Source organism: Varroa destructor, unplaced genomic scaffold, assembly GCF_002443255.2.
Source record: "Varroa destructor unplaced genomic scaffold, Vdes_3.0 BEIS01000003.1, whole genome shotgun sequence".
In the NCBI taxonomy this organism is placed as follows: Eukaryota; Metazoa; Arthropoda; class Arachnida; order Mesostigmata; family Varroidae; genus Varroa; species Varroa destructor.
In genome coordinates, this window is record NW_019211456.1 from 50,935,291 (window position 1) to 50,951,212 (window position 15,922).

Below are 15,922 nucleotides of genomic sequence, written 5' to 3' on the forward strand. Positions count from 1 at the left end.
TATATTTAAAAGCCATAACAATCGTCAGGATTTCCTTAAAAAAAGGATCCACTTTTGTGATGTCATTAATAACAACGATGTATGGCACAGCTACGACAAAAATAGGATAATTAAGTTTAATTTTACGTGCGTATATATATATATATACATAGAGAGAGAGAGAGAGGAGAGAGAGAGAGAGTAGGGCCTTCGAATTGAGGAAAACTTTGGTGGGCTGTTTATTGTAACGGGCATGCGCTCTTCCGGTACTATAGGTACCTATCAAAAGCCAGTTTTTTTTTTCTAGGACAAAACAGCATACGCATCCTTTCAAATCACAATTCGTCGTTTTTAGAGTCTGAGCGAAAATCAGAAATTTTTTAATCTTTATTTTTTTTCTTTGCTTTGATTTTATTCTTATTTCTTTGCCCAAAATCGACGGATTATATTGTTCCCAGTTTTCATACGGCTTTCTTGAATAATCCAATAAGTATTTCCAGAAGACAATCCGATAGATTCTGAAGAGCGTTTAAATTTCAAGTACTCTAGAACTAAAATTAGTTAAATAGCTATTTTTTTTTTATAAACTTAGGTTCTGGAGAAATGTTGATGACTGTTCCACAAAGGAGACTATCAATTTTTAATCAGGTTATTAAGGTAAGGTCGAACGATAAGTTTTTCTTAAGACTTTTTAACCCTTTTAAATTCAGAGATTTTTTAAGCTTTCGGCTGTTATGAACCCAAAATTTGATACTGGTAAAATTATCTCTATTTGGGCCACACTGATGAATTACGCGTGACAAACAGTTACTTTTTAAGAAGTAATCTGCGGGTTAAAACAGTTTTAAAAGCGAGTAGCCTATGATATTTCTGTCGTATGCAAATTATTTCGTTGAAATATGTCTTTGTGTCTAATCTCAACAACAGAGTATAAGAAATTTTCAGTCTAGACGGGTCGCTATGGATATAGAGCGAACGGCATCCATATTGAGATAAACCTTGACAGGCTTATTGTCATAACGGCCAGCGTTCAACTACTATCATTAATACTAAAAGACCTATTCATTTTAAAATAAAATACTAAACTCATTATGGTACAAGAAGTACATCATTTTTGCAATTTGAGCGAAAATGAGTTGTAACATCTATTACCGTCAGACCTCCATCGAGATCAAGGATCTTTTTTGCCTGAAATCAACGGTCTACATTGTTGCCAACTTTCATACGACCACTAGAATCCGCAGCGTATTTATATGAGGCCAATAAAAAATTCTCAATAGGTTTTGTTATATAGAGTTGGAGGGCCTATCAACTTAATACACTTCACGTAGACTACGATTAACGAACACGAATGGCTAAGCAAGTATGGTGCTGCGTATTTACCCAAAAACCAAAACTGTTTAAGTTAAATTTGATTGGTACATGTAAATTCAGCTCTAGAAAACGGCCATTTTCCTTAGATTTAAAATATATGTACATGTAGGTAACTTCAGTTTCGAATACTGAATTGAAAACATTTGAGAACTGAGTGCTTCGATTCGAAGAAGCAGGCGAGCTTTTAAACAGTCCTACAAAGCGAAGGTTTGACCGAATTGCAATTGTAAGTGAAGTTCTTCTGTAACGCATTTGCTTACGTTGCAAAGTTAGGAAGAACGTTCCTCATAAATGATTGGAATGGATTGAAACATACTTTGTGGTAAAGCTGCTTTATGGGGATAAGCATGTGAAAATCCGATAATGAAAGAATGTAATATGTGTGGCGTCCGGGTATACTGTTGAATGAAAAACATTAAGAAGTCTTGAAATTCAGAAGACTCCTACTTAGAAATCAGCGGAAATGGCGTGGGCACTTAAAGTAATAAGCGGGGAGATAGGTGGCAACTTTAAAATTGATGAGTGTATCACATGGGGCACTCGGGTGTACAGTTGAATTGAAGTCAAATGTAAATTGTTTATTCAATGAATAGCCTCAGTGGCCGTTGTGCAGGTCCCAGTTACCACGATACGCTTCAATATTTGACCACTGTTTGACCGCAGCTCTAATAAAAGCCCCTATTTGGACTTTAGCATCTAATATGAATAATAGCGTCGATAGTAGATGCGGGCTGATGGGAAGATGAAGCAGGTACACAAAACCGGCTGCTTCTTAGGAAAGTCACATCTCTTGTTTTCATCATCTGCAACTACGTTCGAATCTTTCGTGCGACCACATAATAAATATATTCCTCGATGCTGGTAAAAAAAGAACAGTACGCCGTACATCTCGCGTCACTGAGAAAAAATTGGACTGGAACATATGTGTGAATTACTAGGTGGCGCCTGCGAAAAGCACACAAATACGAACGCTTGTTAGACGTTTTATATATGTGTATATACAGATATATATTCTAGCAAGCAGCCAGTAAATAAGATCAATGCTTAGCTGAGCACAATAGCATGGCGACCTGGTAGGATGCCGTACTTATTTACCTTTTTAACTCGCATATTTTATCACACTTGATCTTTAAAGTAAGTTTCACTTAGCATTCATCCAAGACTAAGCAAAAAAAAAAAGCCAACTAAGCATCTCGTTTCGTAGACCGCCAAAAATGTAATTGAAAGGATAACTCTGATAACACCTGTTTCACCTGTATGTTCGGAAGCGCCTGACGACACTACATGCTTACAGCAGAGTACATGGTTGCCCAATCAATAAAAACTAATTTTTTCCTATGGGTCGACAAGACTTCAGTTGGATCGCTTGAAGAGCTGAAACAAAACCTGGCGGTTGGGCATTTAAGGGCCGAAGGGAACCGGGTCAAACGATCCATATCGAGTCGAACGATTCGGTTAACAATACTGGAAGGAAAAACCAATTTCTCTGATGTCTAGTTGAGGCGAAACGACAGACGCGTAGAAATGAAAGCATGGAAAAGGTGTGTCATAATGCTTACCATTTGGGAAAACTTGACTAAAATCCCTTTCGGTGTTGTTATATAGCTGTAAAATGCTTTCTGCTATGTGTATTAGATTTACCTACTTCGACGAAAACATTAACGTTTTCAAAGCTGCGGTTTAGTAAAAAAAAAAAAAAAAAAATGTTTGTATATTCTTGCTGCGGCTTATACTGCGTCATCTCTTTACTCAATATGAGGTTGTTCCAGTGATTAATGGTAGATGTGCATTTCTTTTCGTGCCGTTCTGTTGCCAACCTATCAACGACGAATCCCTAAGACAAAATGTTGTTAGTCTGCCACATTGGAAAGCAGCAAACTGAGCGAGGGCCCAAAGCAGTAAGGAATCGTTACGTCAAAGCTTCCCATAGTTCCTATACTTGGTTACAATGATACTTCCTTCCAGATCCGACTGTCTCCTCACTGTACCTTATATTGCATGACGTACTAAGGGGTGCGGTAGAAATTAGTTATCCATAGAATTGGCTCTCGAATCGATTGCTCCCGTTACGGATACAAGTCATGCGTATGTAATAGTAACATCTTCAGCCTCGATGCATTTAGGACTATAGCAAAGTGTAGAAAAAAAGTAAAATGGTTAGCAAACAGCAGCCGCGGTTCACGATGCTTAATTTACTCGTTACAGAATCATTGAAACCTCAGTAGATACCAATACGCCAGCGTGTTTCGACATGAATTCTATGACACACGAGATTGGGGGCGAAACAGAGCTGCATACAGTTGCCTTATCACCTTTTCCTATCAACGTCATTTTTTCGGGCTGCGAACGAATCTGTTACCGAACCGCTAGGTACCAACCTCCGGGGTCGGCTTAAAGCTATGCGAGCCTCCTCCAGCCGTTGAGCTGCTGCACGGCATGTTGGCTTCCTCCATCGTGTTGATGTCAGAATTCGACTGCCCCCTCCGTAGTTATGGGGAGCGACTACAACAACGAGAACTACTCTTTCCTAAAATAGAGGTGATGTTCGCCCCTCGAACATCACCTTCACTTTGACAAATCGTCTGATTAGTCGAGTTCATGCACTACATCACAGATGATCCGATTTGATGAAATACACAATTTTGTTCTACAAACAGCGAGACACTTCTACGAGGTCCTCAATACCCCATACCACCTCAATGTACGATTTGGCTTGAATTATTTAGTAAATTCCAATCGATATATCACCGATGCTTCACGTCGAGGCAAGATGTGCTGGATCGCTAATACCATTAACGCCTCCCATAATTTCTACTATCTGACCTGCCTGTGCGATTAGAGGCTAGTATTAACAGCAGACATTCGCCCAGCAACGATCATCATCACCATCGTCGTCGTCAGAAGCGCGATACCCGACTGATTATGGCCCACTGATCGCCGTTCGCCGTCGTTGTTCGGTCAGTCGGAGTCGGTTGTTGCCTTTGTTATTGCTCCGACGCACTACGACCGCAACGACCACGGCTGTCGCCACAGCCGGCTACTGTCTGGCTGGCTGTCTGCCTGCCTGACTGACGCCTGGCAGCAGCAGCGACGACGGCTAAACGGCATCGACCGTCGTTGTTGTTGAGCTGCTCCAGGCCGCAGGTTCAGCCTTTCGATAACTAGTCTCAATAGAAAAAACACCAACAGCATGAACAATTGGGGCTGTGTTTATTCCAGTGTACAGGCACGGAAATGCTCGCCACGAGTCTGCACCGCACAGCTTCGCAAAATGAGAATAACCAACGAACGTCGTATAGGGGCAGACGTGTACAGACTCATCCACTCACTCACGCACGCACCAGATCACAGATCAGGGGGCTTCATCAACATCACAAATACCACGGCGACAACCGCTGTGACCATGACAACAGCAGAAAAATACTGCTTTCGTATTCGCTTGGCTTCTGTTGTTTTCTTCAGCTCGAGCCGTCAATGCTGTCGATCTTTTCGATGGCAAAACAGGATCTGATTCACAGATAACGGGCTAACACAAAAAATTGCATCGCCCAATGACAAGATCCGCTGATACTTGTTCGAAGCGACAACTCGTAGCATTACGGAATTTCAGTTTGTCACGGTTAATTTTATATGGCAACAATCGCGCTCCCTCGTTATTTCGCGGTTGGAAAATAGCTAGGCCGTTAGTTCGTAGACAACAAGGCGAGACTGATGAAAACACTCGCCAAGATTGGTAATGATGCTGGTGCGCAAGCCAGCAGCGTTCCGTTGCCAAAAAAGAAAATTGAGCCCCACTAGGCAAGTGCTACTTATCTACACGGTAGCGAGTGTCCACATGCACGACAAAAACTTTTCGATGACCATCGAGTTCTCACAACCAATGCTGTTGTTTCTACTGCCTGTGCTGGTCTACATTGCACCTCACTGGCAGCAGCAGCAGCAGCAGCAGCAACAGCAGCAGCAGCAGCAGCAACAACAACAACAACAACAACAGCAGCAGCAGCAGCAGCAGCAGGCCAGCATCATCTCGCCTACCGGGCTGAACGGCCAGCAGTCAGTCAGCCAGCCAGCCAGCTGCACAGACAAACGCTGTGCAGCTACCACTGATGCTGCCTCATCCGGTTCTCAACAACAGCACCGAGTGGCCGAATCGATCAACCAGGCAAATAGCAACAGCAGCACCGGGAGCACACACAGGGCAGACGGGCCCAAAACAGCAACAACACTCAACAGTCCATCCACTAACTATTCTCTCTTTCTACTCGAGTTGGAAGTGGCAGCACCAGCAGCAGCTGATAACTCATCGCGCTAATACAATGGGCGCGCACAGCTAATGCGCAGGCCGACAGAGGCAGTAGTCGTCATCCAAAAAGAGTTCTTCCCTCTAGGGAAGAAGGAAACGTCTGCATCGTCTGCTTCAAATGTTCGGATTGGCGCCAAATGTAACGGTTGTGATAATCAACGACAAAACAAAATGAAAAGACTCACATTACGTCTAAGAAATCGCACACGGTAAACGTGATAATAAGGTGGTATTAATAATAAAGGAAGCTAAACATTTTTTTATTGAAAAAAGTAAATTATTTAAGGAAAGTGGAATGGATATAAAGATGTAGTTCTATCCATTGTATACACTTTTCTGTGTGACAATCTTAAACAATAGATCGGCTCCATCTGAACCTCGTATTTTTTTCACACTTGCACGCATACGAGGAGCTCAACTACCAGGGGGGGGGGGGGGGCAAGCCTAAAACTAGGGCTAATTTAAAACGAATATAACACACAGCAAGTGCAAGCTTCCATAGTCAGCTTATAGACAGCCTGCAGCCAGAAACAAGAGGTCACATCTTGCTTTTCGTAACAACTGCACAGGCTAATTTTTATTGCAAAATATTATAGAGCCCGAAAGCTCAAAATTGTATAAACTTTTAGCGGAATTTTCCTAGGAGCATTCTGAATAGCATCTGATTCCAGTAGCGTCTACTCGTCCCCAGGTTATTCAGGTACGTATCTTAAGACTCTTTTTTAGAATACGCTTAATGTTTAAATGGACATAGACGATTCAGATTAAATAAGCGACTTGATTTGATGAAAATTACTGAGCTGAGTAGGTTTTGCCGCGTGACAAAAAGTGTGAAGCTTAGCCCAGCGTTTGGGAATCACGTTCCTGCAGTAACGAAGCAGGAATGCTGATACAGTCACTAAGTGGAAATCTGCACATGACAAAAATAACGTGTCTGTACATTTTTAGTACCAATTCGAGATTCCTTTTAGACGGGGTACTTCAATGGAAGTGACCAGGTTTGCACATCGCGAACAACCCGCTGCCAACGTTGTCTATCGTCTAAGGTCGCGTATGTCTTAGGGCTCGAACAAGATAACTACCGTTAGCGTGGTACGTTGGCAGTATAGTAGTTTAGGACAGCTAAAGTTGCCTTATGACGTGGAAAGCTTTCCAATGATACACGAGTCGTATGCAGCTGACATATATAGCTATCAGACTAATATTTATTATATCAAAGTGGCTTTAGACGACTAACGTATGGTCGTATACATATTGGTCTCGTAGAAGAGCATCAACATTTTATGGCACGTAGTGAGTATATGGAGTATAGGAGTATATTATATATAAAAGCTTCTTTATATTATAAGCAAACATTAACTGCGAACTACCACCGCTAACGCTTATGCTACAATGTGAACGTAATTCTTGTAAGTAAAGCAACTTTACTCTACTTTTGTTTAGTATATATATTAAATGCAACATTTTAGCATGGTGTTTTTTTCAGAATAACATTTCCATGAGATTATACATAAAGTTGTGTAACCGTTGGCTTCACATCTATGCAGAAGTCTTATCTACACTATTTTTTTCCAAAATTTACATACTGATAAAAGCGGAAGCTTCCAAACTTTCTAGCCTAACTGTGTAGAAATATGTCAGACATGACTTGTTGTGAAACTTAGACATAACTGGAATTTAACTTCGTTACGTTAGACATTAGGTCTTATCACATGGGTATGTTCCCTTCGGCCTTAAGCTAAACCTGCCCTAATAATAATAAACATCGATCTTGCAGTCAACAAAAGCTTTTGCGACGGACTGAATTCAATGCCAAAGGCCAGCGGACATTAATCATCGCCGCAACAACGGGAACCTTCACGAACGAAGCGAATATAGGTACACGAAAATAGTAAGCGCTACACTATGCGCAGTCCACCTTCTCTAGATACAATAAAAGTGCAGATAGTTCTATTCTTAGGAAAAGTAGAACTTATTGCGGTCGAACAATACTCAAAAGCATCAGAACTTAGTAATTTTGTATATGCTAGATAAGTTGCCTGATTCGAAACAAACGATTAAGTTAGGTTGAAATTCAAGAGTTTGAGCGGTGCCCAAATGCAGACGACTATTTTGTTTTAATGCGGCGTCAGCTATAACTACGCGAACAACTGAAGTATATCGTTCGTTCTTTCTCGCTTTAAACTTGTAGAAATACGCTAAATATCCGCACACAAATACATACCTGGACAACTAACTTGAATGCTCACAGAATTTAAGGTAGCGCGATGAATATTTTGGCGCAATTTACATATCATTCATGATCGAAAATAAAGGGTCTGCGACAGTTCTGCCAATGCCCATTAAAAGTCTGTTAAAGATCGTGAATTGCGATTGCTTCGATCGATTAGGCACGATTTGACCCAGGATGAACGCGCACTGCTGGCCCAAGCGAACACATTGCCAAGCAGACCTTAGCTCGAACGCGCCGGCCACGCGAACACGATTTTCTCTGTTACTCTTGTCATAGTCTTAGCCGATCTACGAAATTTGCAGAATCTGCTTCTGGCCACCGGTGTTAGTTTGCTTTGTTTCAGACTCGTAGTGTTTTGTCCGCACGACAGATCGACGACTATAGCGCGCACTTTGATTGTCTAAAATATTGCTAATGTACGTGCTGCATGTTTTGCATGTCGCTAGAGCTTACTGTACGTGTTCTATTTACCTCTGGCTTGGACGCAGCACCAATCGCGCAGTCATCATCTTCGACATGCGACCTCTTGCTGATGAAAGACAATGCATACAGAACGAGGCCATACGTTCGTGGGCATTGGACGATGAATGGAGTAGAAAATTCGGCTCGAGCTGGCGCGTTACGTTCTCTTAAGAATAAGATTAGCCGCTCTTCTATTTCGTCAATGAGGCAAACAAATTATTCACGTATACCTTTTTCTTGTCTGAAACAGTTTGTCCGCCAAATACATTTTGCTCATCGTTTCAAAGGCCGGAGCATTGCCTGAAGCGAAGTTAGCGGACGCTCAGCCCAGCCCAGCCCAGCCCAGCCCAGCCCATTCTATACGAAAATTCGTTCGATACGACGGCTACCGCTCGATTGTGCAGCTAGTTAAAAGCACATAGTAGATATATACGCAGGTTCATGCATTTAATGCAGATTACTTGTGATCACAATGTTCAGCCCTATTCTCTGTTATAACGAAGTAAGCTATGAGACAGGTAACGCAGAATGATTAGATATTTCAAGAACGGTCGAATTTAGTAAAGTGCCCGAGAAGTTGTAGGTGCACGCTGAAAACTTACGTATTTCGTTTGTGTTTAAAACGGTTTAGAACGTTTTTAGTGGTAATTGTAACACGCGACAGTCCGTCTAACTAGCTACTTTTTTTTAGCTCGTTGCTGATTCTAGGCCTTTATTTTCTGTGTCTTGATATAACCATGGTAAGGTATGAGATGAGGAGACGGGCACCAGTTGGGCCAGCAACTTCAGTAGCTCACCGGAGCGCGCAAGGAAGAGCGTTAATTCGCAGGGTGCCAGTCCTGGTGCGCTGTACTCTATATTCGATAATTGTTTCGGCAGTTTTTTGATTATCCCTAAATCTGTGGTTTCGCTGCGCTGATCTGAGTGTTTTTTCTGGAAGCCTAGAAAACAACATGGTAACAATATGCCCTAATAACCATTTGGCTATGCCGATACCGGATAGACCAACTGCCGAATGATATAATGGTGAAGCTCGTTTATTTTAAAGCAGAGATGAACGCTTGTCGCCGGCCGTTATTAGACAATTTTTGTTGAAGCAAAATATCCCCTGAACGTTTAAGGTGCTGCTAGGTTTGTAGGTGAGAATCGTAGTTGAAGCCATGCTGTGCAACTATAGCACATGCAAGAAACATTTCCGTTTTACTGTGATATAATCACGCTGACCTATATACGACCTGAAACCGTGTAGTCTCCTAGTTGGAAGGGTACAGTTGCTGATCGTGGGGCACAGTTCGGTTGATTTAGCTAACTCGGGACATCGTATGCACAAGTTTGTGTTCTATATACATAGTACGCGGCATATAGCGTAATCTGAAAGGCTCAGAGATGAGAAATTTTGGCCCAGGTACATATTGTAGGGCTTAGCGTTTCGAGCGCTCAAGCTACAGTACCTTAAAAAATTGCATTTTTTGCTTTGAGGGTATAGGGTTCGTGTGCTGTTTTTTTTTTTTAATCTTTACCTAGCTTACTTTATTGTCTAACTAAAACTTTGCGCTCGCTTGTCTGCTCGTCCGATTCAGATCGATCTCATAGATTAATCAATTTAAGCAATTTTTTTCTAGGTAAATTAATTTCACGCTGGAAAGAGCTCTGTGAAAAATAGAGCCGATCGAATAGATACTTTTGGCTTCAGTGGGAAAGCTTTCTTTTTCCGTTGAGTGTAATTGCTCGATACCGTAGCCCATCGACTAAGACAATGATACAATGATTTATCATATATATATATATATATGTAATTCGTGGTAGCCGTAATAATCTGTTCTTGCTTGAACGACAAGTCTGATTTGAACAATATGGAACGAGAAATCATATCAAAGGTATCTCACACATGCAATCTGTATTGAATTTGAATTGAAGGAATGTTTTGTGCAAAGGTGTGCCTGAATGCTGTTACCTGGAAAATGCGCCCGATTCGCGTGACAGGCCCTTTCGAACATAAAATTGTAAAAAATTAGGTTGAATTTGTGCTGCGCAATCTATTGAATTGGAACGATATTATAAAACAAGCAGTTATTAGTCTTTGAGTCTTAAAATCTCTGCGTTCCGAGTTTTACGTCTATTAGGCATCGCATCAGACGGATGCTCTTCAGATCGTAGTAGATCATTACCATCATTAGCAAAAATAGCGCGCTGGATGATTTTCTTCGATATCAGTAAAAAGTGCCGCTGTCCGGCACGGAAACGGGCGGCCGTTCATTAACAATGCATAGAATCAAATTATTGAGTCTTCGGCAAAACAGGCCATGTCGATTTCTTTCCGTTTGCTTTATGAATCCAAAATCAGCATTGCACGCCGCCTACAAACTATGAATCGTCCAGAATTTCGCTTAAAACTCAGAAGTACGCTTTTAAAGGCAGTCCATTTTAGTAATGAAGAGAAAAAACTCTTAACGCAATGTATTCAGCGTTTTACATTCCTGTTAGTTGTGTTACACATTAATTAGTCGATGTCTACCACGCGCACGTATTGCTATTGTTATACATCGACGACCGCTAAGCGACCACGGAAATACGTACGATGCTCAAGCAGCGGATCAAATAGAAACTATCATGAAATAGTCAAGGATCAGGGTTTATGTCGCGACGCATCGTTCTACACTACTAATAAGGTGCACAAGCGGACACGTAGACGATTTGCAGATTGTTTCGGAACTACGTCGACGGCATAATGATGTACAATAGATAATACTGTTCCTATTAGGTGATGATGGTTGGCATCGTGAGACACGCGCAACCTAGGTCAAAAAATAGCCTTACTTGATATTCCGCATATGAAATCATGGTTTGTGAAGATTAATATTTTTTCAGCCAGGTAGAACTCTGGCAACATTGTCTAGCTTATATACCTGCGAGGATTGAGTAAGACAGCCTATAAGACGAACTGGCCACATATAGACAGCTCGGTGGCGCATTAAACAACCGGATGAACTCGCAGACGTAAAGTAATATTTCATCCTCTAATGTGCTTACGAACGCGGCAAGGAACATGGCAAAACTCAACAGGACACTAGAGGACCTCTGCACGTATCGACATGCGTCACCATCCCTGACGATGGCTCCCGCGCCCTGCTTAAAAATGATAAATCGCCTTACGGAAAGCTAACAAGCACAAGACAGACTAGATTCAATCATTTCAGACAAAAAAAAATAACCTTTTTATGAAGAACGCCAACGCTGCAGTCAGTTTGGCAGCCAAGAAATAACTGGAACGGGGACGACCATAAGTTCTAGCCATGCCAGAACCTGGCTGACCTGAAACTACCTACCAGGACCTACCAGAACTGAAATAGGATGGTGTGTTAAATGTAATGCGAATCAGATCTGAAATAGGGTGATAAAATACCTATCAAAGGTAATGGACTAGGCACAACGGGGTAGTTGTAACAAGATAATTGATGTTGCGTACTACATCAAGCTAGAAGTAACATCAATGAGGTTTGGTAAGACATTCACGATGCAAGACCTGTGAGTCCGTGCGAATATTTCTCGTTTCTTCACATTTATTTAGATCGATGAATCATCTTCTGAGATAACCATCGTTGAAATGTTTAAAATAGAAAAGAGATTTTTCGACTCTATACAACGAGTGCTAAATTAAATTTTTATCGTTTTTATGTAATTTAGTAGCAACTAGATTATTTGTGGCCGACTAAACCCGTTTTTTTTTTCTGAAACGCATTTTTCCCTATAGGTAGAGGTAATGCTAAGCTTGTTCATTTCCGAAGTGGTTGAAAAAATCTGAATCATCTCGGCGTATAGGGTTCGTATTGTCCAATTGGAGAACTGCTGTTTCTTGTGATGGGAATACAGGATAAAGGTCATAGGGCTTCGAGATAACAACAAGGTTCTAGTGGAGGAGCGAGAATAACTGGAGAGGGGTGTGCTAACGAATTTACTGTAATAAGGTAACGAAGTTGTTGACAGGCCAACCAAGTAGGATATGATTATTCTAACCAATTAGTTGCAACAGGATAACAGAACTAATGCAAAAGGATTTTAGGAAAATGGGCATCGATTGAGTTAAATGTAGCACCTAGATAATATTAAGGCAGACAGACGGAATAACTGTCACATGGCAGAGTAATTCTTCGAATAGGATACGGTCATCAAGTAACTGGGCATGGGTAACAGATTAAATAAGGTCGGGCAATTGCAACGGGTTGGATAGGCTAAAGTTAGTTAGAGAGTAGAAGAGGCGCGGGCCGAAGCCATCCAGTCCTGTTCAAATATTCACCTAATAGAATCTTTTCTTACTCATACTAAAATAAAACGTACCATTAGAATACCATATAGTCTCGCAATGGTAGATTATTGGGATCTTATCCCAATAGTATTCAATATAAAAAGGTACGATCCGGAGGCCGAATGACCTGAACAGGGACTTTCCTAGCATCGGTACTCTCTTCCTTCGTTTCCCACTCAGAGCTACCAAGCGACATCGTGCGCATGCAAGGACTTTGCGCCATGATTAGTAACCGTAGAAAATTCGTTTGGGGCTCTGAGTAGTAAAGAGCAACGTTTACCACTTAACACGAATTCTATTAGAAATAATAATAATAATAGTACTTTGGCATCAGTTTACCTTAGTTATATCATAGTTACCGGTGTAACTTTCAATTGCAGTCCATACAGAGCCATATCAGACTAAGCACATCCGTCATTAATTGTAAACGTTTGCGTAGAGCATTGACCGCTAAATACTGCAATATGCCAACAGGTTGTTATTCGAAAAGTTTGCGCCATTCAGCATTTCTATACAGAAAAAAGCGTTTTTAAGAGATCTCGCTGTGGCGGACTAACAGCCGACGGGTCGCTGGACTTTGAATGATTGACGCCGTACGAAATTCGTGCAATCTTCTCAACAATTTTTGCATAGTAATCGAATAAATTTACAAGTATCCTTCGTCTCTGCTATTCTTTTTATACGGCAAGCTGCCTCTGCTACGGATACGTTCAGCGACGTCGCCGCTAGCTGATCAGCCGAGTCGATGATCGCGTGCGTTAAGCCTGAAGTAGACGCTGCAAATGGGCATCCTTATTTGCTCCATTCTTAAACCAATTCTCGATCTTTTGCCTGCTGCAAAGAAAGAGAATAGGAAGTGATTTTGGACCGACTCTTCTTTTGCCTTATTTGTACTAAAATTGTCCTATTGTGCACAAGCCACTGATTTTCAGTCGCGCGACCCAATAGCTTCGACCACCCTAGCGATTTTTCCTTAGCCCTTGAGTTGGATCCTTTTGATTAACGGTAATCTTTTGTACAGCTGTGTATATAGAAACCAGCTATTTCCTTCATATTTGACCTTACCATACGAAAAGAGTTGGCATTGTCGTCGATTTTGTGTCACTTTGGCAATTATAGATAACTCTTAACAGGTTTTAACATTTTGACGATTCGATTTTTATCTTTGTAGCGTTATCTTTAGACCTTTACGATATTTAGATCAGCATTGACGATCACTGCTAACTTCTGAACGATACATGTCATTGCACCGGTTACCCCATGCGTGCTCCCGGTGCTTTGCCTCAATGGCCACGACGTTTAAGTGACGCATAACATAGATAATTGTTCCGTGTTTATTCTCTGTTTACACGCTTGCTCTTGTAGACATTTCTCCCTGACTGATTTAAACTAATAATAAGTTCATGTTTCGAGTATCCTGCGTACGTAGGTCGATATTAATTATATCTGTGATCTGATATGAGAATAGCCGTACTAGTTGATGCGTACTCCCGAACGTTACTGACAACACCATTGAACAACGGCCTGTACAAGATGCACACCACTGTAATCCCTAGAGTTCCACTCATTACCTTTCAAAGGGCCTTCGCCTCGAAGCTATCTAAAGCCAACCTTTAGAAGGTTTTTTTGCATATTCTTTGGATATTACCATTTCAGGTCTTTATTTACTGATTTGAAGCACTTTTCATCAGCAATGAATCTCGGCGTCGAAAAAAAAAACTTTTTTACTTTTCCTCATTGAAAGAGTACATTTGTGTACTGTTTCAAAGTTCTTTTCTTCTTTGACTAATGTTCGATAAGGCAATTAAGATGTATCCGTCGTAGAACTTCTAAAACAATCCCATTTTATTAGTTATTCTATGTTAAATCAAGAAACAACAACACTGTGTGGGTTGACCTAATTAAATTTAAATTTTTCCAAAACAGATACTGTTTATTCAATATTAGTTCCGTCAAGCTCAACTTTGCCTACATCATCCAACAGTTATTTTTAGAACATTCATCCTGTAACATAAACTGTGAGCCTAGCTATATTATACATGTATATATATAGACGTAAGCATCACTCATATATATATATATGTGCATTGTTGACCGATAGAAGACAAATAGGTGTCGAAATTGAATGGTCTCATTGTTGAAGTACTAAAAACCATTGGAACTTCAGTATTATGCTTCTTGCACTACTTTGATTGATTTCGAAATAGGAAGCTTATGTCGTGGCGTATGGTATAGAATTGTCCCTCGGATTTTCAGAAACTGATTTTGAGCCAAAAAAGAAGTTTCTAACTTCAGTGGAGGTTCGTCAGGTACGGAGCAACTGGATAATAATAGCTGACTGAATAAATAGGTGACTCGTTGCAGTACCAAGAGCAGCGGATGAGCGTAGACCTGCTATGACAAACAGGTCCGCAAAAGTATGTCCGAATTCAAATAGGATACCCTGTGTACAGAGCTACTTATTTTCTTTATTTATTTATTTACATTTTATTTATTATTATTATTATTATATAGAATTATCTATCTAGTTGTTATTCGTATGCCGTATATAATTTCAATATAATTATATTTGCAATCCTTTTTTCAATACATTTTGAATACTTGAAGGATTTTGAATAACTCCGAAGGCATCTCAGATTTTCCTTCTTACATAATTTTCATGGGATATCATATAAATGATGATAACATAGCTTTGACTGAGTGCGAACAGTGGCCCAGTGATAAATGAACCCTTATAATAATCTGTTCGATACAACGTCAACTATTTTATCACTGCTTATTAATAGGGGCTTGAATTTGGTAGGTTTCTAATATACAAGGCGTAAGAATTGCATCTTATGGCCAACCCGAAGGTATTGGCTACTATTTACTAATTTTTCCCTCTGGAAATGCTTCCGTTTTCGAAAAGCAGACACAAACTTGTCCTTTTTTTATAAACAGGCATTTAAAGCATGAACAAATTCTCTGTTCTGTTTGACTTCTGTTTTTCGTTTTGGGCACAAGAGCGTCCTAGTTTTTCCTTTAGAGCTATTCTTTTGAATTATGCTAAGGCGTTTCTTTTTTCTTTGCCACTGTCTCTCGTTGAACAGTATTTTTCTCGAGTTATATTTGCCTTTGATTTTTATCTATGGCTTTTCTCAGTAGCGCTCCCCTGACTTAGGGCTGAGGCTAAAAACAATACATGTATAGATGGTTCTGTTTGTTGTTGGGCTTGCAAAAACGAACACTTTACAACTACCTGCTTTGATCGTATGTAATAATATCGCGA

At 40.6% G+C, this 15,922-nt stretch overlaps 1 protein-coding gene across 9 annotated transcripts in view; it reads right to left on the bottom strand.

The window, feature by feature from the left end:
* Positions 1-8,309, bottom strand: part of LOC111247414 (uncharacterized) — an 18,880-nt gene extending 10,571 nt beyond the window's left edge. For 8 of the 9 annotated variants that reach the window (XR_015325224.1, XR_015325221.1, XR_002672113.2 and 5 more), the window contains exon 1: positions 3,732-5,291. Coding sequence is in view for 1 of the 9 variants with exons in the window: in XM_022798291.2 (XP_022654026.1) it covers positions 3,732-3,806 (75 nt within the window). In the remaining 8 variants the exon portion in view is untranslated. Of the gene's footprint in view, positions 1-3,731; positions 5,292-7,880 lie in introns of those variants that run through there. The other variant, XM_022798292.2, reaches the window with a different exon arrangement.
* Positions 8,310-15,922: the final 7,613 nt, after the last annotated feature.